At 64.3% G+C, this 23,314-nt stretch overlaps 8 protein-coding genes across 8 annotated transcripts; all 8 read left to right on the top strand.

Moving 5' to 3' along the window:
- Nucleotides 1-600: 600 nt before the first annotated feature.
- LMXM_01_0270 (putative thioredoxin) lies at nucleotides 601-924 on the top strand (the record flags this gene model as incomplete). The annotated part of the gene is made up of 1 exon (XM_003871503.1): nucleotides 601-924. The coding sequence occupies one exon, from the start codon at nucleotides 601-603 to the stop codon at nucleotides 922-924; it is 324 nt and encodes a 107-aa protein (XP_003871552.1).
- Nucleotides 925-2,004: 1,080 nt separating this feature from the next.
- On the top strand, nucleotides 2,005-2,844 carry LMXM_01_0260 (conserved hypothetical protein; the record flags this gene model as incomplete). Its single annotated transcript, XM_003871502.1, has 1 exon — nucleotides 2,005-2,844. The coding sequence occupies one exon, from the start codon at nucleotides 2,005-2,007 to the stop codon at nucleotides 2,842-2,844; it is 840 nt and encodes a 279-aa protein (XP_003871551.1).
- An 801-nt stretch (nucleotides 2,845-3,645) lies between these two features.
- On the top strand, nucleotides 3,646-6,045 carry LMXM_01_0250 (conserved hypothetical protein; the record flags this gene model as incomplete). The annotated part of the gene is made up of 1 exon (XM_003871501.1): nucleotides 3,646-6,045. One exon carries the CDS (start codon nucleotides 3,646-3,648, stop codon nucleotides 6,043-6,045), a length of 2,400 nt encoding a protein of 799 aa, XP_003871550.1.
- Nucleotides 6,046-6,835: 790 nt separating this feature from the next.
- LMXM_01_0240 (putative DNA excision/repair protein SNF2) lies at nucleotides 6,836-9,619 on the top strand (the record flags this gene model as incomplete). Its single annotated transcript, XM_003871500.1, has 1 exon — nucleotides 6,836-9,619. The coding sequence occupies one exon, from the start codon at nucleotides 6,836-6,838 to the stop codon at nucleotides 9,617-9,619; it is 2,784 nt and encodes a 927-aa protein (XP_003871549.1).
- A 779-nt stretch (nucleotides 9,620-10,398) lies between these two features.
- LMXM_01_0230 (conserved hypothetical protein) lies at nucleotides 10,399-10,815 on the top strand (the record flags this gene model as incomplete). Its single annotated transcript, XM_003871499.1, has 1 exon — nucleotides 10,399-10,815. The coding sequence occupies one exon, from the start codon at nucleotides 10,399-10,401 to the stop codon at nucleotides 10,813-10,815; it is 417 nt and encodes a 138-aa protein (XP_003871548.1).
- Nucleotides 10,816-14,069: 3,254 nt separating this feature from the next.
- LMXM_01_0220 (putative cyclophilin type peptidyl-prolyl cis-trans isomerase) lies at nucleotides 14,070-15,074 on the top strand (the record flags this gene model as incomplete). The annotated part of the gene is made up of 1 exon (XM_003871498.1): nucleotides 14,070-15,074. The coding sequence occupies one exon, from the start codon at nucleotides 14,070-14,072 to the stop codon at nucleotides 15,072-15,074; it is 1,005 nt and encodes a 334-aa protein (XP_003871547.1).
- A 3,134-nt stretch (nucleotides 15,075-18,208) lies between these two features.
- Nucleotides 18,209-20,899, top strand: LMXM_01_0210 (conserved hypothetical protein; the record flags this gene model as incomplete). Its single annotated transcript, XM_003871497.1, has 1 exon — nucleotides 18,209-20,899. The coding sequence occupies one exon, from the start codon at nucleotides 18,209-18,211 to the stop codon at nucleotides 20,897-20,899; it is 2,691 nt and encodes an 896-aa protein (XP_003871546.1).
- Nucleotides 20,900-21,710: 811 nt separating this feature from the next.
- LMXM_01_0200 (conserved hypothetical protein) lies at nucleotides 21,711-22,607 on the top strand (the record flags this gene model as incomplete). The annotated part of the gene is made up of 1 exon (XM_003871496.1): nucleotides 21,711-22,607. One exon carries the CDS (start codon nucleotides 21,711-21,713, stop codon nucleotides 22,605-22,607), a length of 897 nt encoding a protein of 298 aa, XP_003871545.1.
- Between the last annotated feature and the right edge of the window lie 707 nt (nucleotides 22,608-23,314).

Raw genomic sequence — 23,314 nt, 5'->3', positions numbered from 1 at the left:
GACAGACACACACACAGACCATTTAGAGCACGAAGAAAACAAACGACGGGAATAGAAGCGAGGCGAGATTTCGGACGAAGGTGGCGGTCACGCGAGAGAGGAGGAGCGCACGCGCAACGCACACACGTAGACGACACGGGAGGGAGACGCGGCTCTGCTGGCGTTCATCACCCCCCCCCTCTCGCTCTCTCCATCCCGCTCTCGCGCTTTCTGCGCCTCGATCGACGTGGGGCGTATACACAGTGGCGCCTGTGAAGGCAGCGCAGCACACCGCGACGGGGGGGGGAACGGCGAACGAAACAGGAAGGGCCATACAGAAGAGGAAGACAACGAAGACGGCAACAACGGGCACCCTGCTCTCCACCTCTCTTCGTGAGCGACGAGCTACCTTTTCTGTCCCCTCCCTGCACCTTTCGGCTTGCGCGCCTGCGTGAGGCTGCGTAGCCTCGCCGACGCCTGCACACACGTACAACCCTGCGCAGGCGTTGGTGCATGGTCGATCCTTTACCCTCTCATACACACACACACGCACACACCTACGCAACGACAGCTGAGTGCCTGCGGAGGGAACAAGCGCTAAGCCGCGAGAGAGAGAGAGAGATGCCCTTCACGGAGGTGTATGGTGTGGAGCAGTTCCGTGACATCGCGAACGATCCTACGCTCACCGTCGTGTGCTTCAGCGCGGTGTGGTGCGGTCCATGCAAGTCCATCGAGAAGGATCTGGACAGGCTCACCTACGAGTTTTCGAACGTTCGTTTTGCGAAGGTGGACGCCGACAACAACACGGAAATCGTCTCTAAGTGCCGCGTGATGCAGCTGCCAACGTTCATGCTGGTGAGGGCGGGGCAGATGCTCGGCTACGTTATCGGGGCAGACTTAGCGCAGCTGAAGGCAAGGATACGAGAAGAGGCGAACAAGTTGTGAGCATGGACGTGCCTGGCGGTTTTTGATGTGTTTGTGTGTGTCTGTGTATCTGCGGGCGGGTGTGCCCTTGGCCGCGAATCCCCAGCAGGAGCGGCAGCCGAGTAGAGGCCACTTTTGAGTCCTGTCCGCCTCCGCCTCCTCCTCTTCCTCTCCGGCGTGGCACTGTGTCTCTTCTCTACACCGCATCGCACGCGGTCGTGTGAAGTGTTTTCCTTCTGGTAGAGGAGGTGCGTGTATGTGTGTGCTTCTCTGTGATGGCGGATATCGCCGTGTTGGCGCCCCCCTCCCCCGACTTCCATGGAGCCGACGAAGTCGTCGTGGAGTTGATGTCAATCCTTGCTGCAGCGTCGAGGACGGGCCTTTGTTTCGGTTCCGCACAGCCGCACACATGAGCATTGTGTGGGGCATAGGGAGTGCGGCCGAGGAGAAAAGCGGCGGAGCGGGATGTCGGTGAGAGCGGAGGAGAGGATGGGGCGAAGCGGTCGGTGAGCGAAATGCAGACACGCGTACTGGTCGCATGGATGTCGGTGCATCTCTGGGTGGTGGTGCCGCTGCTGCTGTGTTTGCCTTCCACCCACCCTTTGGCGCGGGCTTCGTTGATGTGAACACAGTGCGGATTTCGACGCACCATCCCGCCATAACACGTGCCATTTTAGGATGGAGGATGGGGAGAGGCCGGTGCCGTGCTCGTCGCCATCTCTCGCCCAACCTCTCAACCGTCCTGCCACATGTCCGCTTCTGCAGGAAACACACACGTGTAATCCCCGCACGCACAAGCGCGGAGGCGCAGCCACTTCACTTTCCTACTCCCACCACACCGTCCAGCCTACACCTTCAACGCGCGCGCGCACCATTCCTCCCCCGTCCGTCCTGTGTCCTCCTCTTTCGCTCCCTCCACACATACACACACACACACACACGCACACAGGGACAGGTTGACGCATATCCCTCCCCTCCCTTCCCCTTCCAACAGACAGACGAGGGAAGCCGCCGTCGCAACTCTCTTTCTCTCTGCAGGTGCACGTGTACGTGCGCTGAGCCTCTTGCTCTGTGCGAGCGAAGGGCGAAGTGGCAACGAAAATGCCCCAAAACGCGGCGCAGCTGAACCGGACGCAGCTCCGTGAGCAGGAGGCGCTCAACCGGCAGCGCCGCCTGCAGGACGACGCGGTGGTACGGCGCGAGGCGGACGAACTCCGACGGACAAAGGCCCAATACGACCACGTCAGCTCGCACGGCTACGGACGAGCTGGCAGTGGTGCCGCTGCGCCGAGGGGCAGCCGTGACACATCCGACGGGGCTCAGATTCGCGTGTATGTGCACGAGTGCGACGAGGTGGCGAGCCAGTCCTTCTGCTACCGGGAGGGCACCGCTGCTCGCGCCATCTCCAACGCAGGTCCGCGTTCTGGTGCGCCTGCATCCACGTCGGCCGATTCGCATGTCGCCAGACGTGGTGTCAACGGCGCGCTGCTACCCATCGGCTCGTCGGGGCGTCTTGGGTCACCGTGCGCCCCTGGGGGCAGTACGGCGTCCGGCGGTGGTGGCGGCACGTCGGACATCGCAGGCGGTGCGGCATCAATGGTCGCACCGAACCGGGCACGGGTCCCTCGATACCTGCAGCAACGCAAGGCAGAGCTGGCGGCAGAGAAGGAGGCGATCGCCGCAGAGGCGGAGAGGCAGCGGCAACTTTCTCTCATCCCTGCTGGTCAGCGCCGCGTTTCGGAGGAGGAGAAGGCAGACACCCTGCGCCGGCTGGACGAGCGGCAGCAGGAGCTCGAGGGGCAGCTGGCGCGCATTCCCATCCGCTTCGACACGCAGTCCATCCAGCAGCGGCGGCGCGCCATCGAGGAGGAACTGCGGCAGATAGAGACGACACGCAACAAGTACAGCACCAAAGGTACCCTCTTCATGCCGCTGTGCTAGCGCGCTCGCGACGGGCACTGCTGCTGCGCGGTGGTGGTCGCTGAGGGGATTGAGGAGGCGGTGGTGGGGGTGATGCTGGCGTGGGCGGCGTTCATGATATACATACCTAAGAGCGAGAGGCAGGCAGCTGCTTCTGCGAGGCTTGGAAAGAGGATGATGCGTGCAGGCACACACACACACACACACACACACACAGACAGACACGCGCGTACTGATGCAGCGTCGCGTTGCCTCACTTGCGTGCGGGTGTGCTTGACGTGTGTGCGGTGCGTGTGGTGGCCCGTCCGTTGAACCTCTTCCCCCCTCTCCCCTCCCCTCCCTTCCCCCATGGGCGTCATGTTCGCAGAGGGGAGTGGCGCGATGTGGGGCTCCTTTTTTTTCGGACAGGACGGCTCCCTCCTGCGCGTGCGTCTGCATGCGTGTCTGTGTCTGGTCTCTGCATGTGCCGCTCTGTGGATGCCTTTCACCGTCATGACACCGCCTCCCTCATGCGCATCCCCTCCTCGACCTCTGTCCATCGCCCACGCCCACACAAGCGGGCGTACGCGTGGGCACACACATCCTCCCCGCACACACGCACACACGCATACATCGACACACGTGCAACAACACGCGAGCCACTACTTGACGCTAGAGATAGATTCGGCCGGGCTTACATTGTCCTTTGATGCAGGGCGCTTGAAAAGAGGCTTTGCCATGGATGTGCGAGCGGAGCTGGCGCAGCTCTACCGTGCCTACAACCCGCGGCGCCTCAGGGATATCGACGAGATTGTAGAGCGCTTCAAAGGACGCGAGCACGCCATGGTGACGGCCCTTCGGGAGAAGTACGCTCGCCACGGGGCGTCGACCAACTCATCGTTTGCGGGCAGCTCCGCTGCGTCGTCGGCAGAGGTGCTGCCGCGGCAGACGGTTTCTCGAACGGTTGAAGCAGCAGCTGCTGCACCTGCTGCGGTCGACGAAACGCATTCATCGACATCCGTCCCTGCTCCGTCGCGGTCTCGAGCTGCTGATGCGCCATGCACGGAGAGAGCATCTGGTGACGGACTGTCTGCGGCGGCGTTTAGAGCTTGCATTACTCCCTCATGCGCCCGCAGTCCTGCGATGGAGCACACCACTACGCCCACCGCCGTTGCCGCAGCAGCTACTTCTGCTGCTGCAGAGCGCCGCCAGCGCCACCGCGAAATGGTGCAGTTGATTGATCAGCTGCACTCTGTCGACGTTGGACGGCTGGCCGATCGCATGGCGATGCTGTCCGCGTCCGCGCCGTCACCGGCGTCGCGAACTCCGCGGCTAACGTGGCGTCAGGGCCGTGAGGCATCGGCGCTCGAGGTGGACAGCGACCGCAATGATGGCCGATACGACAACATCAACAGCAGGGAGCTGGCCGAGCTGCTGCGACACACCGCCGTCTTCTTGAACTTCTTCTCTCAGTGCGCCAGTCGATTTCTGCTGCTTGCAGAGGAGGAGGAGCATCTGGTGGACGCAGTGTTGACAACAGCGGAGGGCGCATCGCCGTTATGGGCGCCTTCCCAGCCGGAGGCGCGCCGAGCTGCCGTCGAAATACCGCAACGATCGCTGCACCACGCCCACCACACTCCCTGTGGCAGAAAGGAAAGCGCCGAGCAGACGCGGCGTGGCGCCAGGGGGCCTCCACACGGCAGCGCTAGCGACGAGCATGATCGCTGGTGTGGTGGCAGCAGCCATGGCGGCAACGGTGAGCGCGCGGCGCGCGGCACGGACAAGAGCGCCTCCTCGTCGAAGACCCAAATGGAGCATCCGGCCACGATCGTGTCCGCCCCGGTGCACTCTGTAGCGTCTTCCCCAACACCGTCTGCTGCTGCCGCCGCTCCTGTCCACAGTCGCGATGCGGACCACGCCGATGCGACGGTCTCCAGCCACCACCGGCGCTCTTCATGTGTGCGAGGCATCCGTCAGCTTCCCTTGTCTTCCACCATGCCCCCGCGCTCGTCGTCCGCCTCTCCTCCTCCGCGGGCGACGGGGCGAGACGAGGACCGCGTGATTGGTGTTGGTGATCACGGCGGTGGAAGCCGCTCTCCGACGTACCGCACGACGACCGTCTCGCCGCTGACGTCGCCAAAAGGCAGGCGCAGCGGGCACTCGCCCCACACCCCGCCCCAGCCGCGCTACAGCAGAGGAGGAGCGATGCCGCGTGCTTCAGCTGCGGCCACGACGGCGAGGACGCCTGCTGGCCAACGCAACGTTTCCTCACCACTCGGAAGCTCTCCCGCTGCCACGCCACCACGGCCCCCGACCTCTCCGCCCATGCACGGCGGTGCACTGCTCTTGCGATCACCACCGTCGCCGCTCGCACGCAGGCGAGTGCACATGTGGACGCCGTCCTCTCAGCCCAACCGTTACGCCGCGGCGTGCGCGGGCCTGGAAAGCGGCGACTGCGTTGTTCTGCAGCCTGGTGTGTACTATGAGGAGCTGGTGCTAGACGACTGCGGACACGTGGAGCTGACGAGCGCGTACCCGGGTGCCGTGGTGGTGCTGCGGCCTTCCTCGAACTTGGCGCCGGCGCTCCGCATTCGCGGCGCCTGCAGCCGGGTGGAGCTGAAAGGCGTCGTGCTCGTGCAGGGAGAATGGGTGGAGGCGGAGGCCGCTGCACGGGTGGGCGCCGCAGCTTCCGTTGTCCCGCGCTCCTCGTTCTCCACCGCACCCACGCTGCCGCTGCTCTCGGTGAGCGACGGTGCAGCACTGCAGGCGACGGCTTGCCACTTCTACGGTGGCGCTGGCGGCGGTGTTGTCATTGCCGGGCCGCACACGCACGCCACGCTGGACCTGTGCCTGATCTCGCTCTGCGGGTTTGCAGGCATCTACGTGCACCATGGCGCCAGCGTCGAGGTGAGGCAGTCCAAGGTGAAGAAGAGCGAGGCGGGGCTGCGTGTGTTGCAGTCCTCCTTCTACGTGCACGAGTCGACGCTGGAGGAGAACAAGAAGGACGGCGTCGTCGTCTACGAGGGTGGCGTGGGCGTCCTGGAAGGGTCGAGCGTCATGAACAACGGCGGCAACGGGCTCTTCCTCGACGGTGGTGCCGGGGAGGAGGTGCGGGTGATTGCCTCGACGATAGAGTTGAACGCCCTCTACGGGGTACACTGTTTCCGCGGGTCAACAGTGCACATCCGCTCCTCCTACATCCGCGACAACGGCCTGCTGCCCATCCGCGAGGACGGCGGCTGAAGCGCAGACAGCGGCGCTCCACAGCGGTGGCGTTTCACCTGTATGTCTGTTGCTGAGCCATGGAGGCGCGCGCACGCCTTTGTGTGTGTGTGTCACTGCCGCCACTCCTGCCCCGACTCTCTGCCGCTGACCTCCCTCTCCCTTGCCAATGAAGTTAGTAGCGAGAGCGAGCCGGGGTAGGGGCGAGGGGGTGCGGGGTGACGTCATGCACATGAACCACCCACTGGATGGATGCCGCGGGATGGGAGGGGGAGAGATGCCCGCGCTGGCGGAGCACACAGTCTTCGGACGCGCACACGCATACATAAAACGCACGTCAGCGCGCACCGATACATCCTGCGAGACACGTTGCCGTGTACACACGGTGGGCGTTGTATCCGAGCATGTTCCGTCAAGGCACCGCCTGGCACGCACACGCACGAAAGACGACCACAATGAAAAGACGAGAGCAGGGGGGGGAGGGGCGATGGAAACGGGTGTGGGTGGGTGGGGCTAACGCGCTTCAGGACCGCTGCCTGCCGCTGCTGGCCTTGATAATGCGTCACGTGATTGCTTGCTCTGCTGCATGCCCCCCCCCTCCCCCCACTCACCTGCCCCTCTCTGTCTGTCTATCGTCTGCTCTCGCTCTCGCTCGGTGCTACCCACTGCCATCCCCCCCTCCTCTTCAATTTTCTCACCCCTGACCTCTCGCTTGGACTGTGGTCATGGATAAGGTGCGCCTTCTTCACGATTGTGCCTGACAACCGTGCCCGCCGTCCCTCATACCAGCTATAGATATACCAAAGGCCACATGGAGCACGACGACCTCCTGGACGATCTTCTCTCTTGGACGCCGCCCGCGCCGCGCGGCAAAGTCGCCAAGTCCAGCTCCTGCATCACAACTGCAGCCACCACCTCTTCCCCTTCGACGTCTCCGCATGTGGTATCCCGGCAGCCGCGTGCAGGCTCGCTGCAGGAGGCATGCGTGAACACGGCGGCAGCGACCACGAAGGCGGGTAGCGTGTGCGCCAACCACTGTCATCGCAGTGCCAGCGATGCAGACGACGAGCAGAAGGCTCGGTGTGCGGCGTCAGCGTCTGCTGAGACGTCGCCGCTGCCACCCACGTCAGGGCCGCCGTTCTCCCTCCCTCCAGACGTGGACGCAAGACTCTACCCGCACCAACGCGCAGGCGTTCAGTGGCTGTACTCTCGTCACTGCAAGTCCCGCGCCTGTCTTCTTGCGGATGAGATGGGTCTCGGCAAGACGGTGCAGGTGGCCGCCTTTCTTGGCCAGCTCTACGCGCGGCAGATGATCAAGACAACGATTCTTGTCGTCCCACCGACGCTAGTTGCCATATGGACGGCCGCCTTCGCCGAGTGGGGCGGCGCGTCGCTCACGCGAGTCGTCGAGGTTATCCACAACGAGCCTCGCAAGAAGCGGCAGGCGCGGTGGAGGAAGCTGCGCTATGGGCTGCCGTGTGTGCTGCTCACGACCTATGGCGTGCTGCGGCAGGACGCTGCGGACATGGGCGCCACCCTCGTGGACTACGTTGTGCTGGACGAGGCGCACCTCATCAAAGACCCCAATACCTGCGTCTTCAGGAGTGCCTTGACCCTTTCTGCGCGTCACAAGATCGCGTTGACAGGCACGCCACTCATGAACACGTTTGATGACATGTGGAGCGTCTTCCGCTTCCTCGATGGGTCGATACTCGACATGGACAAGCCCAACTTCAACGCTGTCAGCGCGACCCTGCTGCGCGGCAACGAGCGTGACGCCAGCGCGGCACAGCGCGAGGTTGCCTCGAGCGAGCTAGCGAAGTTGCAGGCCGCCATCCGCCCTTTCATGCTGCGCCGCGAGAAGAAAGACGTCGCCGCTCAGGTGCTGTCGAGTGAAAAGGAGGACGTCGTCGTGTGGGTGCGCTTGACGGACGTGCAGCGGCAGCTGTACGCGGCGGTCTTGAGCTCGAAGGAGCTGGCTTCCGCGCGTGAAGGCGCTGCGGATGTGGACGTGACGGAGGGCACCGCTGACGAGGGTGGTGTGGTCATGGAACGGAGCAGCCTAGGCGGTGACGGCTCGTCAGCTGCTGTTGCCACTGTACCGACGAACCCCTTGCTTCTGCTTACCATGCTGTCGCAGATCTGCAACCATCCCTGGCTGAGCCTCCTCGACGAGACCGTCGCAGCGGCTCTCTCGCACAACCCGTACAAGGCGCCAGTGGCAGAGATTGGCGATATCTTTGGCGGCGCGAAGCTGTGGGTGGCGCTGCAGCTGCTCCTCCGGTGCGTCTCGGAGCAGCGCAAGACACTCGTTTTTTCACGCTCAAAATCACTCCTGCACCTCCTCAGCTTCCTTCTGCGGGAGTGGCGGCTGACGCACACACAGGTCGACGGCGACACACCGAGCGAGCGCCGCTGCGCTGAGGTTGAGCGCTTCAACAAGGACGCAGGGGTATGGGTATGCCTGCTCACGACGCAGGTCGGCGGCGTCGGGCTCACCTTCAACGCCGCCTCGGCGGTGGTGCTGCTCGACCCCAGCTGGAACCCGTCTGCGGATGCCCAGGCTGTCGACCGCGTCCACCGCATTGGCCAGCGGCGCGACGTTGTCGTCTTTCGCCTGGTAACGTGTGGCACGGTTGAGGAGAAGGTGTACCGCAACCAAATCTTCAAGCGCATGGCAGCACTGCAGTCCATGAAGGGCGGCGACGACGGCGGCGGGGGAGAGGGCAGCCGGCCCTTGACACCGGATGCGGGCGGCGAGCTCTATCGATACTTCACGCGCCTGCAGCTGCGCAACATGTTTGACATGGACGACGGTGAGCAGAGAAGCACAGCGGAGCAACTGGAGCTGCTGCACCCCGGGCGCGTCCGCGGCCAACTGCGCGAGGAGCTCCGCAGGATCGACGGTGTGTATGACGTGAGCGACAACGCATGTGTGCTGACGGAGGCGGTGGACGCGGACGGGGCGGGCCGCGACGAAGCGCAGACGCTGGCGTGCTCGCCTTCGGCTTCGCCGGAGCGCACGTGGCGCGCAGGCTCTGTTTCTCCACCACCATCGCAAGCATCGCCGTCCCAGCAGGCGCTGGTGCGAGTACGCAGCCGCTCAGATGGCGCAGGAGGCGACAATGATGCTCATCGGCGCCGCCGCGTCGATGCAGAGGACACGCTGGCCACCGTACATGTCGCCACAGAGGGCTGCGGCGCTTCCGCAAATTCTGGGGAGGCGTTCGACGCGGGTGCACGCATGGCCATGCCGGCGACATGTACGGTGGCCGTGTTGCAGGGCTCCCAGCACCTCAGTAACTCGCCGTCTTCGTCGCTTCGTTCTGCCAGCAGTGCCACGATGACGGCACCACTGAGCCGGTTTGACGGCTGCGCGAGCGCGTCACTGGCGGCCCCACGCCCGACAGAGGTGGCTGTTGGCGATGACGCAGAGGTGGTGCAGTTGCCGTTATCCCTGCTGAGCGAGTCGCTTGAGCACGCTGACGACGCCGTTTCGTCAGCGCGAGCAGCTGCAGCAGCAGCAGTGGCCCGGGGGCGGGCAAGTGATGGCTGCAGCTCCGCCGACTTCGCATCCTGCCGCTCTAGTTTCTGAGAAGGGTAGATGGGCTTGTTCCCGGCGCCCCTCCCCCCTCCCCCCTCCCCCCTCGCTGACTCTGTCTCGGCTCCGTTGACCCTCGCGTGTGCAGCACTGCCCATGTTTCCTTTGGCTCTCCCGCTTTTCCTTTTCCTTTCCTCACCCCGCTCGATACTCGCACACTCCCTCGCCCCCCTCCTCCTCCTCCTCCACGTTCCCGTGCGCACACGGCGGGTGGTCGTGAGCGGGGGCCGGGTGGTCGGCTGGGTTGGCGTGCATGCGAGAACGACCCCTCTAGATTACCTCCCCTCTACTTTTGTTTTCTCGTACGCCCACGGCCTGTATGCCCCCCCCCCCTCCCCCCAACGGAAACGGAAGAGCCGGCGTGAGACACGCACGCACGCACGTGAGCACGCAAGCAACGCCGCCTCGCACCTTCTCTGCTGGCTAGTGTGTTCGCTTCCGTGGTACCATGCTATATTCCTCTGCGCGTGGTCGTGGACGCGGTTGCGGGTCTCATGTGGTCCCGTCCGTCTGTCTTCTGCCCTGCTGGACGCGTTCGTCTCCTGCACCTGTGCTGCACCTGTGAGGTGCCGATGCACTTGCTTATCCTCTCTCGTGTCTTGGTGCTGCGGAGCATCGACACTCACGCCCCCCTCCCCTCCCCTCCCATAGAAACAGCTTGCCGGACCTCCCATACGTGTTGGTGTGCACTCACGCCTCGCCTCGTTTCACCGGAGGACGCGCCGAGGCCACTCGCCAAAAAAAGGAAACCGCGCTCTCCTCCCCCGGCGCTGATGTACCGCACGGCGCCTCAGATTCTTTTCCAGTTTCTGGGTGGCCTGAGCATCACCCAGTACACCTACCCCATCCTCTACGACGCCTTCACTGGCGCGAAGACCGGTGCCCACGCCACCACCATCACCACGTCAAGCAGCAGCGGCAGCTTCTCGGGGCTGTGGGGCAGCGTGGGGTGGACCTTTCAGGCCCCCCCAGTAGATCGCACCCTCACAGACGACATCGAGGAACTCCTGCGCACCCACTGCTGGCTCGCGTCCGCAGTCCTGTCGTTCACGGTAGTCTCTGGCGGCGCGCCAGCGCTGCTAGGGAGCGGGCTCAGCGTGTACTGCAACGGCGGCCCCGAGGGCAAGGTCCGCTACTCTCAGCTGAAGCAGCGGCTTCGCAACTTCTCCGAGAATGGCAATCCCACATAACGCTTTCTTCTTCGTTTTGGGTTCCGTTGGCCTGCCGAGCGGGTGAGGCTGACCTCTGCTGGGCCATCGGCGGATGGGCGTGCGGGCGCTGTGGGCGTGCACACACGCACAGACACATGCGAGCTGACCGCCCACCAAGGAAAGGGCAAACACCCAAGTCACCGTGTCGAGGCGGTTGACCGGACAGGTCTGTCAGTGGGCATGCCGATGTGCGTTGGTGTGGTCACTGCTTCGTTGTCGCTGCGTGCTCGCTCTCTCCTCCACCGCCACGGCTTCTCGTACAGGGGCGATATAGGATGCACGGGTGCAGCCAAGGCTGATGGTGGGTAGAGACCCGCGTGCCTCCCGTCGCAGCGTCGCACTCGTGGAGTCAAGCCACCGTGCGGCCGGGCTAATCGGACGCGACCGAGGAACGCAACCGAAGCGGGCATACACGCGGACACGGCCCACGGCACATGATGGATGGCGCTCATGCTGTTTGATTCTCTGCGCACCGTGCCTTCGTGCATTGGAAAATCTGCCGACGGCTGGGTCATCCCCTCTCACGGCAGCCCATCCTTTTCCGTCTTTCCCGGAAGGACCTGGTGCTGTGGTGCATCGAGGAGCTGAGCGGGAGACTGGAAGGCGAGGGGAGGGTGGGGGAGGGTGTAGAGGCGAAGACGTAGGCCCGTGCAGGACCTCCGCACGACGGCACTCACTCACCCCTTGCTCGCCTGGGTCTATGTCGGACCTTTTTTTTTGCGCATCCCTCTCTCCCCCTTTCCCTCTGACGCCGATAGGCACGCAGGCAGAGACAGAGAGAGAGCAGACACGTCCAACATCTTGGGTGGAGGACAGCGACACAGGCAGCCATGCTATAGCAGAGCAACAGCAGCAGCAACGACGGCGTCGGTGGCGGCGGCTTGCTCCCCCTGAGCACGACAGGCATGCCGCCAGCGCTTGCGTGCTTCGCGGATCAACGACGCCGATCTTTTTCTTCTTATGCTTTCATGTAGTTGCATGGCGTTTCCTTCGGTTTATGCCTCCGCCTCCGCCTCCGTCCCCCCACCCTCTGCTTGATGTCTTTCGTGCTGCGCTTCCGGTTCTTTGCGTCGCTGCCGAACGCACTGCTACGTGCATGCGTATACAGTGGGGAGGTCTCATCTTGGGCAGTGGATGCAGACACCCGCCCATCGCGCTCTGCCCTTGCGACCTCCTCTGCCTTCCCCAGGCCAGTCCACCCGCAGCTGCCCGCCGTCCCAAGGAGGGACAGAGAACTTTTTCTGAGCAACCACTACTGCACCCCTCACACCTTCTCTACCCTCTGCTCCTCCCACACACGCACCTTCCTCAGCGAGCGGCACCAGCATCCGCTCTTCGGCGATGGTGCTCCTCGTGGAGACGAGGGCCCCGACCCGGAGTTGGGTTCACCTGATCGGACCCAAACAATAGTCCCCGCGCACGGGCTGGTGCAGCACCGCCGGCATAACTTCTCACATGTTTGCATAGACCACCCGATGGCTGCACAGGTGGCAGGCCGTATCCCGTCCTCCCTGGGCCCATCGGGGGGGGGGGAGGAGGTTCAAGGAGGGACGGCCTTCGCATATCGAAGTCCATGTGAAGGGGGAGGAGGGATCGCCCTCCACCTCCTCCGCCACGCCCCGGGGAGGGTGGGTGTTGGCCCCCCCCCCCCCGAGCGCTACATGCGTACCCTCAGCGACAGGATTCACCGCAAGCAGAGCCAGCGCCATCACGGCTCGCCTCACACCGGAGGACGTCCCTTCCAGCCATTCACGGAAGCCTTCGGGAGCCTCAGCAGGAACAGGCTGTCTCAGGCCGACGGCAATGCTCTTCACCACGTGGCGCAGCGGCTCGTGTCGAGAATTGACCGCATCGCCACGCGTCAACAAGGCCAGCAAGCCGCTTGCCCCATCACAAAACTGCCCTTTGCCGGAATCCCTTGATGCTGCGCTGAGCGGGGCTGTGGGACCCGTGGCCCCGACGTTACCGCTGTCTGGTGGCGTTGTGGGTGGGCGGCGGCAACAACGGGCAACGCGAGGCTGCTGCACACGGCACCTTCTCCTCAAGAGTGGCGAGACCTTTGCGAACCGGAAGATAATGGCTTACCAGGTGATGAAGGTCAAGCGTTTTCCAGCTGAGAGAGGATGCACCATGCAGGCTGCCTCCAACCCATCGGCCGCATGCGACACCGCGTGCGCCCGGGACATCGGCCACCCGGACAACGAGGACAGCGTGCACGCCTTGAAGGCGGCCTTCGACCTCTCTGTGACGCAAGCGCGGCACGGATGGCGTTTCGTTCTCCGAGACCCTCGAACCAAAAGACGAGGCCCGTAGTGGACGGAATAGCCGAAGCCTTCTACGCTGAGCCGGAGGCCGCAGCGTGGGCACGCGCTAGCCAGCACTAACGGACCAAGCGCGTCGCCGTCATCACGAGGCACAGAGGCCCTCCCACCACCACCTGAACAGCAACACAGAGGCAGGGGAGGAGGCCCAGGCGCGTGCACTCAAGGTGGCAACGAGAGAGAAATGTGCCGCCAACGCCCTCATGCGAGTCTTGACAACAAGCCCCCTCCACACACACACACACACACGCACGTCGTTGGATCCATGTGCCTCGCCAACTGAGGAGGAGGGGGGCCCCATTGCGAACGGACGCTCCTCGACCCGGCAATACGGGCCGAAGAGCCTCTCTTCCCGCTGCATCCAACACGACCGCTGCCGCAGTCCAACTTGCTACTCTTTTGCCGCTACGTCGCACCTCCGGCGAACCATCGCCGGCTCCTCGCGTGGAAGAGGGCCAGCAGCTCGGGCGAAGTCTGCCGTCTGACTTCGCAGAGCTTCCTAAGCGTCTCCGGCGCCAAAGTAGCGCCTTGCCGGAGGGGGGCGGAGGCGAAGCCAAGTTGAGGCGCGGCCCTTCTGTCCAGACCTCTTCTGCGTCGTGCGGCTCCGTGTTTAGCGGCGCAGTCGCGCACGCCTCTCCGAATTTTGGATTACCGGACGATGTGTGTGTACCGGTGTTGGCGCAGCCCCTTACTCACTCCTCTACACCTTGAACCCCCTCTCTCTCTCTCGCGCGCGCGCGCTGGCGAAGGAACGGGTGCGCCGGTTTTCATGCCAGAGTGGCCGACACACTCGTGCCCATTCCTGTACACCTTCTTCTCTCTCGCTTTTCACGGCCATCACCGCCGCCTCAGCGCCTCTCCCTGCGTGCACCTGTGTGTGTCTGGGCACAGCTATCATCGTCACGAACCACCATGACGGACGTGACGTCGTTTACCGTCTACGGGCTGGTCACGACCGTGGACTTCCAGCGCTGTGCAGAGGCGGCGGCGTACGTGAACGACAGGTATCCGGAATCCTATGCCGTCATAGTGAAGCTAGAGCTTCCACGAGACTTTGCCGAGCGGCGGGCTGCGTGGGCATCGGCGGGGCAGCTGCCGTCCCAGCAGCAGCCGACAGACACCTCGCTCGGTGAGAGCGGTGGGTCGTCTACCACGGGGTCCGCGGCTTCTGGAGAACCCGCCGCGGTGCTGGTGGAGCAGCACGGCAGCGGTAGCGAGCCGCAGCGCCTTCTCACTGCGGAGACGTTCTTGCGCAACGTTTCTACCCACACGGACTATAAGCCCGACGCCACGGAGGATTACTACACCGCGCAAGGCAAGCGTGCGTGGCGCGCCTTCCTCGCATCGCGTGGCCGACAGTACTGCTGGATGGATGTGGCGGTGGACGGCGTGGCGGTGGGGAGGGTTTGGTTTGAGCTGTACGCGGCTGTGGCGCCGCTGACGTGCAAGAACTTCTGCGAGCTGTGCCGCGGCACCATGGTTGCCACGGGCGACACCGTCGCGCTCAGCAGCGTATACGATCTGCCGCCGGCGCAGCACATCGGCTACAAGGGGACTACCTTCTTCCGCACCTTAAAGGATGCGTGGGTGATGGGAGGCGACGTGACCGGTGCGCACACCGGCAATGGCGGGTACTCGTGCTACGGCCGCTGCTTCCCCGATGAGACGTACGCCGTCCCCCACGATGCGGCTGGCGTTCTAGGCATGTGCAACGACGGCCCGCACACGAACAGTTCCGCCTTCTACATCACGCTTCGGCCCATGTCCTGGATGAACGGCAAGTACGTCGCCTTTGGTCGAGTCATGGACGGCATGCACGTGGTGGACGCTATCCACGCGGTCGCGGTGCGTCACAACCAGGCCCCCAAAGTGTCCATCGTCATCACCGACTGCGACGTGCTGGACACGACTGTGTAAGGAGGGGAGAGTGAGGGAGTGGGTGCCGATCCGCGAGAGAGTCGGGCCTGCTCGAGGCCGAGCGAACAGCAGGCGAGTGTGGGGCGGCACAACGGCGACCAGCAGGGAAGCGGCAGCACCTCCCACAAGGGGTGCTGCAGCTCGTGGCGGTATTCGCTTGCACGCGCAGGTGTGCGGGGTGGAGGGGGTGGGGAGGGGAATACGTATATATATATATATATGCATATGTGTGTGTGTGCATGGAACGGTGTTCCGTTGCTGCCGTTCATGTGCGTGATGGCAGGTGCTTGTCGCCGCGTCGGTGAGGTTCTCTTGTCCTCTGTGTGTGCTGCCTCCATCCGAGCTGCGCACGGCTCGCCACCACCGCCACCACCCGGCCCTCTCCCTCTCCCTCTCCCCTTCCCCCTCCCCCCCTTGCGCCACCTCACGGCCTCTCTTCCCAACATCTTCTCCGATTCATTTCCGTTGATGCCCCGATGTACTAGAGACACCTCAACTCATAACACCGAAGTGCCCAACCCCCCTCCCACCCTACCACGGACATCGTCTCGCTGTCTGTGCCTGTCTGTCCGCTGACAACGACAACGGCGCCGCTCCCTTCCACCTCGGGCGTCGCACTCCCCCCTCTCGCTCTCGCTCTGCCAATCCGCGGGGTCTCTAACCGCGTCCCCGAGTTCTTTGCACCTCATGAAGGCGCACAACTCATGGAAGGCAGCTGGGAGGGGAGGGACACACACACACACACGCGCGCGCGCGGCCAGCGCCGCATCGCCGCCCTTCTCGCCATCACACTCTCGCCTGTGCACCCCTCCCACACACACACACGAGGATAACGCTGCACCGCTTGTGTGTGTGTGTGTGTGCCTCTCAGCGCATGTGATCAGGGAAGTGGTGGTGGTGGTGAGCAGCCTCCCCTCTCCGTGCTTCACCTCGACTCATGCGTATCCTCCCGCCTCCTCCAATACGTCCCTCGGCAAACTAGCGAGGCCGTGCGCGCTTTCTATTACCGTTCGCTTGCTTCGCGCCCGTCGCCACCCCCCTCCTCGCCTTCCACACTCCGCCTCCCTCTTCCAGCGCCTTGCGTGCCGGAATCCCGACGTCCGTTCCGCATCCAGGCCCGGGCAAGCCTCGCAAAACACTGCTGCTGCTGCTGCTGCCACGGATGACGCTCGGGGTCCCCAATGCTTGGCCGCCAGCTTTGCACGCCGCAACTCCCGCGAATGGAGTGAGGCCCCGTTCCAGTGACGTGCATGCACACTCGGACGTGATGGACGACATCAGACGCCACGGCTACATCCGTCACGGCCAACGCAAGAGCTCTGTTTACACGTACTGGCGGTTGAGCAGCGGATTTCCATCGACTTTTTTCAGCTCAAGGAAATCGGTTGATGTGCCGCGTAGCACGGCCCCTCTCTCCAGCGCATCGTCCACTGCATCGATGCGCGTGCGGGAACGGAGACACTTGGTGAGCGTGTGGTGATCGCCGTCGATCTGTTCGCACACGAACACGCGCGATGACTGTGCGGACTGCCTCGGACGCGCCGACTGCACAGATGTACTGTGTGCTCACGTCTACTGCCCGCAGGATCTGAGCACGGACTTCCGCTGCTGGTGTGCGTGTCCGCTTCGTCGCGACACACGCACTTTGTTCGAACGTCGTTCGTGGAGTCGCTGGCGTTTTTCTTTTCTGCTCATTGTGAAATCTCCGACCGGCGATGACGGAAGGCACGCACCCCCATGCGTCGCATCCCAGGGTCCAGTGCACTCCTCCCCCCTCCCCCCTCTCTGTGTGTACGGAGGCCAGGCAGCCCCCTCCCCCTCTATCCCTGCCAACGCCGAGCCACTTCGGGTGCTGACGTAGAGGGCTAGGCCCTTACGACGTAGCGCGACGGATGCCGGCGGCCATGTCGTGGATGGCGCGGCGTCCGAGCCACCCGCGGCAGCGAGCACACGCTTGCACTGTCCATGCGATGGGCGGAGCGTGTCAGCGTGACTCGAGCGTATCGCCGTCGGCCCCTCACGCTGGCCCACGGGGGAGGGGTGCGGGGGCCAGAGTGTCACCGCGACGGGGAGACGCACGCAGGGGTGGTGAGGGGAGGGAGGGGGGAGGAGCGGCCGTGAGATGGTGTGTGTGCGTGCGTGTGTGGGTGTCTTCGCGTATGAGGCAGGAGCCGTGCTGCGATGACCGAGCCGGCGCACTGCAGCAGCGCGTGTGTCTAGCGCTGCCATCGCATCAGGCGATGGCGTTTGTGCTTGTGTGTGTGTGCGCACGGCTGTCGCGCCCCCTCTCTTACTCTGATGGTGGTGCACACGCACCACGGCGGTCAGTGCCGGTGAGCTGGTGGATCGGATGTTGCGGCGATGATGACGTCGCATGCACGCGAGTGCATACACACACACACCTATGCATGTACACGTAGATTCACATACAACAGAAAAATAGCATACGGCCACTGTTCTTGCGCCGCGGTGAACGGCGCACACACACACACAAACACACACACGGGGAAAGGCGGAGCCGAGGGTGTGTGGGGGAGAGGGCTGGACGCGTGCACGATGAAGCGCTCATCCCCGTGTCGGTCGTGTCGCTGTTGTTGGTGCCAGTCGCTGCGGGGTGCTGACGATGGTGGCTGAGGACACCGTCTTGTGCTCCGAGCCCCCTCCCTCTCCCCTTCCTCCTCCCGCCCCCACGTGCGCACCTGTGCACAGGCGCGCTGCCGATCCCAGTCTGGGGACGTGCACTGTGGTGTGCAAGTGTGGGTGAGCGGGGCGGCGGCATTGTATCCCGCGCGCTCTCCCTCTACGCCGCGCCCCATCTGCCTTATCCATTCCTTTACTCCTTGCATTGCTCCTCTGCCGGCCTCGGTGCCGCTCGGCCTTCTTAGCAGCGCGGAGCCGCGTGAGAGCGTCCCACCGTTGAGTTCGCGTCTTCACTTGAAAGCATACCAAGCAGCAGTAACCGAGCAGGTCCAGCCCAAACGGTCGCCTGCCTCAGATACCCTGACTTCAGCGGAAGTGGGGGTGAGGGGCAGGGGGGGGGCGGCAGAGTTTTGGACGACGGGAGAGCGAGAGCCGCGAGGCTCACGGCGGTCTCTGTGCGTGTGCGTGTGTGCACGTGCGCTGAACGCCGCAGGATGAAGCGTGGCAGCAGCGGTCAACAGGACAACGTGGCGCGCTTGACAGCGAAGGGGTTCGGGAAGGCCAAGGCTACTCAAGCGCTGAAGGATGCCGGCAACAACGTAGAGGTAGCCCTGCGGATTCTGGAACGGCAGCGTGATCAGCAGCAGCAGCCGCGAGCGCGCGGGATAGATGGAGCGTGCACGTCGACCAGCACGGCCTCAGCGGCTATCCCATCGCTGAACCGGACGAAGCCGCCGCCGACGTCGACTCTGTTCGCTGGCTCTTCTCCCGCCGCCGAGGCCATGCGCCGGCAGCGAGAGCGGCACCACCCCTGCGTCGTGCAGTTTGGCTCGTGCCAGTATGGCCAGTACTGCGTCCTCAAGGATCTCCCCGGTGACGTCTGCGTGCAGCACTTTCAAGGCAGTTGCGTGTACGGTGATACCTGCCGCCATCGCCACACGATCGAAGGCGTCGATGTTCGCGATTATGTGTGGGGGACCTCTGAGGACGGTGACGCGGAGCCCGTGCTGCGAAACGGTGACTTGATGTACCGCGTGCGCGCCGTAGATGGGATGGGGTCGAAGGTGCAGACGGCCGAGCCTATAGTTGACCAGGCCGACGCCCACGCACGTGATGATGATGGTGAGTGCGACGGTGGCGACGTGGCGCACCGACGGCTCGCCGCTCCGCCGCTGCTCGCCTCCGATTTTAACCTGATTCGCGGGTCCGTCCCATCTTACACAGAGCCGATGCTGTCGTCGCCGCCGTATGCATTCTACGGCGAGGTGGTGGAGGGTGAGGGCAGCGAGGAGGGTGATGGCGCAGGGTGTGGCGCAACGAAATCGGGTCCGGCAGAGGCCTTGGTGGCGCATCCGACACCGTTCCGCGACCTGGTGAAGGGCAGCGCTGGTGCTGGGCAGCCCCCTCCACCACAGCGACCGCTGCCGTCATCATCGACGCCGACTTCTCCTCCAGTGACGGCGACTGCTCGTCGCGCTCGTGCACGCCACCCCTGCATCGCGCAGTACGGCAGCTGCAAGTTCGGCGACGCCTGCGTCCACGCTGACCGCGACGCGGACGTATGCGTGCACTTCCTTAACCGCCGTTGCCGCTACAGCGCAGACGAGTGCCGTTACCGCCACGAAACGGAGGCGGAGTACCACGCCGCGTTGCTCGCTCGCACCGCTCCGCCGGGGTCGACTGCGGACGCGATAGGCGAGCGGAAGGAGCAGCGATACACCGACAAACCGAAGAGCCGCTTGCAAGGCGGCCCTTCGCGAAAGGCAACGGCGCCAGACTCGGGCCGAGACACGTCCTCCGATGCCCAAGCACCGTCGCTAGCGCTGCCGTCCCTGGAGGACTTGGCGGCGCTGCCCGAAGCACTGCGGTCAGTTGACCATGCCGTATCGACTCACCACGGCGGCGGCGACGGCGACCACCTCAGCAGCGCCTCTGAGATGCATGTCTTCCTCGGGTTGCTGGAGGTGTTCCCGAGTGTCGAGCCGGCGGTGGTGCTGCAGGCGCTGCGCATGAGCGGCGGAGACCCGATCCGCGCCAGTGACGTTATTGCCCACGTTGGCGCCGTCTCGACAACGGCTGAGATGGACGACGTGGCCGCTGCACTTGCGTTGGCGTCGGCCGAGGAGGCAGCGGAGCGCGAGGCGGCGGTGGACGACGCTGCTGCGGCAGTGGCGCTAGAGCGCCACAACGCCCTCTTGACACTCATCTCCCTCTTCCCAGTGGTCGACCCGGTTGCAGTGGAGGCGGTGCTGTCGCAGCACCACGGTGCCTTCGCAGACGCGTACAACGTACTCCTCTGCGCGCAGGAGAACGTGGCTCGGTCAGCCATGTGGAGCGGGAGCACGGCGACTATGACGCCAGCCGATCAGCTCCGCGTTGAGAAGCTGTGCGTGATGTTCCCCGGGCTCGACGCGGACGTCGTGCGGAGCGCCTACTGCGCCGCAGACCGTCAGTGGAGTCGCGCGACAGCGGCGCTGAACGCGCTGACGAAGGAGCTGCTCTCCCTCGACTCTGTCGAGGCGGCGCCAGCGAAGACGGCTGCAGCGGCGACGGTGGAGTGGCGGCCACCGCATCCTGCGACGGCGACGACAGCGGTCGCAGGGGACGACGGCAGCAGTGCCGGCGGTGTGCAGACGACCCGTGAAGAAACGAGCGCGGAGGTCTACAGCGCCTATCGAGCAGCGGAGAGTGAGATACTCGAGTTTGGGGACTGGCGGCGGGTGCGGGAGCGGGCGTACTTGATGAACACGCAGCGTCTCCGCGTCCTGGGCCAGGCCACCGCTGCCTTTTCAAGCGGGGACGGCAGGACGGCGAGAGTCCTTAGCAGCGAGGGCCGTCGGCTCGGTCTCGAGTACAACCGTCTGAACCGCTTGGCGATGCTCGCTCTGGAGCAGGAGCGGCTGCGCACAGATGCCACAAGCACCCTCGACCTCCACGGCTTCCACAACACTGAGGTGCATGACGTGCTGGTCCGTCGCGTCCGCGTCTGCCAGAGCCATCGTATTGGACACCTCCGCATTGTGACGGGGCAGGGCAAGCACAGCAGGCACGGCCATCAGTCGCTCTACCCCACCGTCATGGAAGACCTCCGCACAGACGCTTTTTTGAGTGCTGCCGTGAAGGTCAAGTCCATCAAGGCTGGCTACATCGACGTCACGGTGCGACTGCCGACCACCGAGCCCTAAGCAAGAGGCGGGTGGCGGACGGATAAAGCCGCCCGGCAGCGCGAGGGGGAAGGGCATGGCTGAGCAGGGGTGTGTGTGTGGGGGGGGCGAGGAACTATATGTGAGCGGTGGCACTCTCCAGCGCACCCTCCCCTGCATCCTTCTCCGCTTACGAGCTCTCTCCTTTCTCTTCTCCCAGAGCTCTCACCGCACGCACGCACGCACGTGTGTGGGGGGGGGAGGGGAGGGGCGTATCGTGTAAGACGCAGACGACGGCAACAGCGGCATCCAGGACGGTGTTCTCGGATAAGACTTTCTAACTCCTCTCTTGGTGCGCGGCCCAGTGGACCTGTTCTGGTCGTCACCGCCACCACTTGACCACCACCACCCTCATCAGCGCTTCCTCCTTTTTCTTATCAGCGTCGCGCACCATTAGCACGGATAGACTCTCTCGCACACACGCACGCACATAATAGGCGGTGGATGCGTCGTCGTCGTCGTCAGCATCGCTTCTACAGTGCGCCGTCTCTCTGTGCCTGCTGCTCTCTCGCCACCGTTTCTTCGTCGCGGTTTTGTGAGAGCACCGCACCTTCACTAGCGCATGCCATCCCCTCTTCTTGGGCATGCTCTTGGGTTGTTCGCGCGCGTGTCCCCCCTTCACCCCCTCCCCTCAAAGTGCCTCCCCGTGCCGGACGAGCACACGTCCGCATGCCGCTGAGCGCGCGCGAGAAGGTGTGCCCTGGGGAGGCGCTTCGATCTCTGACTTCATCAATCTCCCCGCCGAACCCTCATCTCCCCCGATACTTTCACGTCTCGATGCGATGGGCCTTGCATGCCGCCCCCTCTCTCTCTCCCCCTGTTGTGCACACCGGCATGCAGTCCCGTGGACACAGATCAACAGGAACACAACCATAGTAAGCACCGTTCCATGAGCAGCTGCCGCGGTATCGTTGTCGCTGGCGTCACGAACCAGGCACGGACACAGATGGCCGAGGCGTTCTTGCGGGCCTTTACTGGTGGCCGCGTGTTTGTGTGCAGCGGGGGCGTGCATCACCTCGGCACTGTGCATCCGTTGGCGGTGGCGGCCATGGCGGAAGCGGGCATCGATGTTAGCCGGCAGTCCTCGTCCTCGCTGGCTGGCGTGCGTCGGCAGCGCGACACGTACGACGTCTACGTCAGTGTTGATGCCCCCTACACGGAGCGCACAAGCGACCGGTATCAGCGGCGCTACACCGACACACAAGCTGCTCAGCAGAGCTCGATGGGCGGTGTCGGGTTGCCGGCGTCGTGCGCTTCTTCCACTTCGGATTTCTGCGACCCACTGCTGGCATCGGCGACGCCGGCGCACTGGACAGTGTCGCAGGACACAACGGACGGCCGGCAGAGCTGGACGTTGTGGAGTCCGCGTAACCCCGCTATTTACCACGAGCGGTCGACACGCAAGCTGCAGGATCACCTGTACGAGGGCGAGCCTCTCTTCATGCGCGTGCGGCCGCACGAACTGCGCAAGGCGTGCCGGGTGCAGCGGCGGTGGGAGGTGCCGGAGCTCACGCAGCGGTTCGCGCTGGAGACGGAGGCCGAGCAGAAGGCGCGGTTTCTGCAAGCGCGTGATCTGCTCGGCTCCCTGGCCCTTGCGCTCGTACGCGACTTGGAGCGGGAGTACGGCGAAACGATGCTCGACGAGGCCACGGTGACTGCCTATGAGAAGGTTGCGGCGACGAGGTGCTGACCTTGAGCACAAGCGGAGCGCTGCTGCAAGCTTACTGGTGATGCCGACGGTACTGCTGCCCCATAGGCCCCTCTTCCCTCCCCCCACCTGCCCCACGCAGCAGCAGCGCGTGACATCACGCGGAATCGGGGACGTATTGCCTCTTGCGTCTTTCTCACGCACGTGCACACCCACGCACTCCTCAGCAGCCGATTTGCGTCGGCAGAGACCCCAGCCCTCCCCGCCTTCCATGAGGACGAGGGGGTGGGGCACACGGACATACACACACACACACCTCCGCGCGTGGTACCTCAAGCTGCAGTGCTCCCCTCTCCCCACTCTCTCCCTCTCTGTGTGTATGCGCGCGCGGGCTTGTCTTCCCAGGAACGCCTTCAACGCGGTGGTGATGGCCAGTCGCGAGATACTCGCGTGTCATGTCGGGCTGGCGGCTGCCGGAGAAGGTTCAGGGAGAGAGAGGCCGGCGAAACGCCAAACAAAGCAAGCGACGACGGCTCTCACGGGCATCCCCCTCCCCTCCCGCCATACGCAAGCACGCACGCTGCTGCTGCACGCGTGTCTGTCATGCCGGGTGGGTTCGTGTCTGTGTGTGTGTGTGTGTTTTTTCGCTGCACTAAAATCACGGCTGCGCCACTGCGTGGCTGCCCGCAGCCTCCACTCTCGATGCCGCCCCGTCTTGGGCTGCTACACCGGCGTCTGCATGTGCCGTG

This window comes from Leishmania mexicana, chromosome 1 (assembly GCF_000234665.1).
Source record: "Leishmania mexicana MHOM/GT/2001/U1103 complete genome, chromosome 1".
NCBI classification, from domain to species: Eukaryota; Euglenozoa; class Kinetoplastea; order Trypanosomatida; family Trypanosomatidae; genus Leishmania; species Leishmania mexicana.
This window is presented reverse-complemented; position numbering and strand designations above follow the sequence as displayed.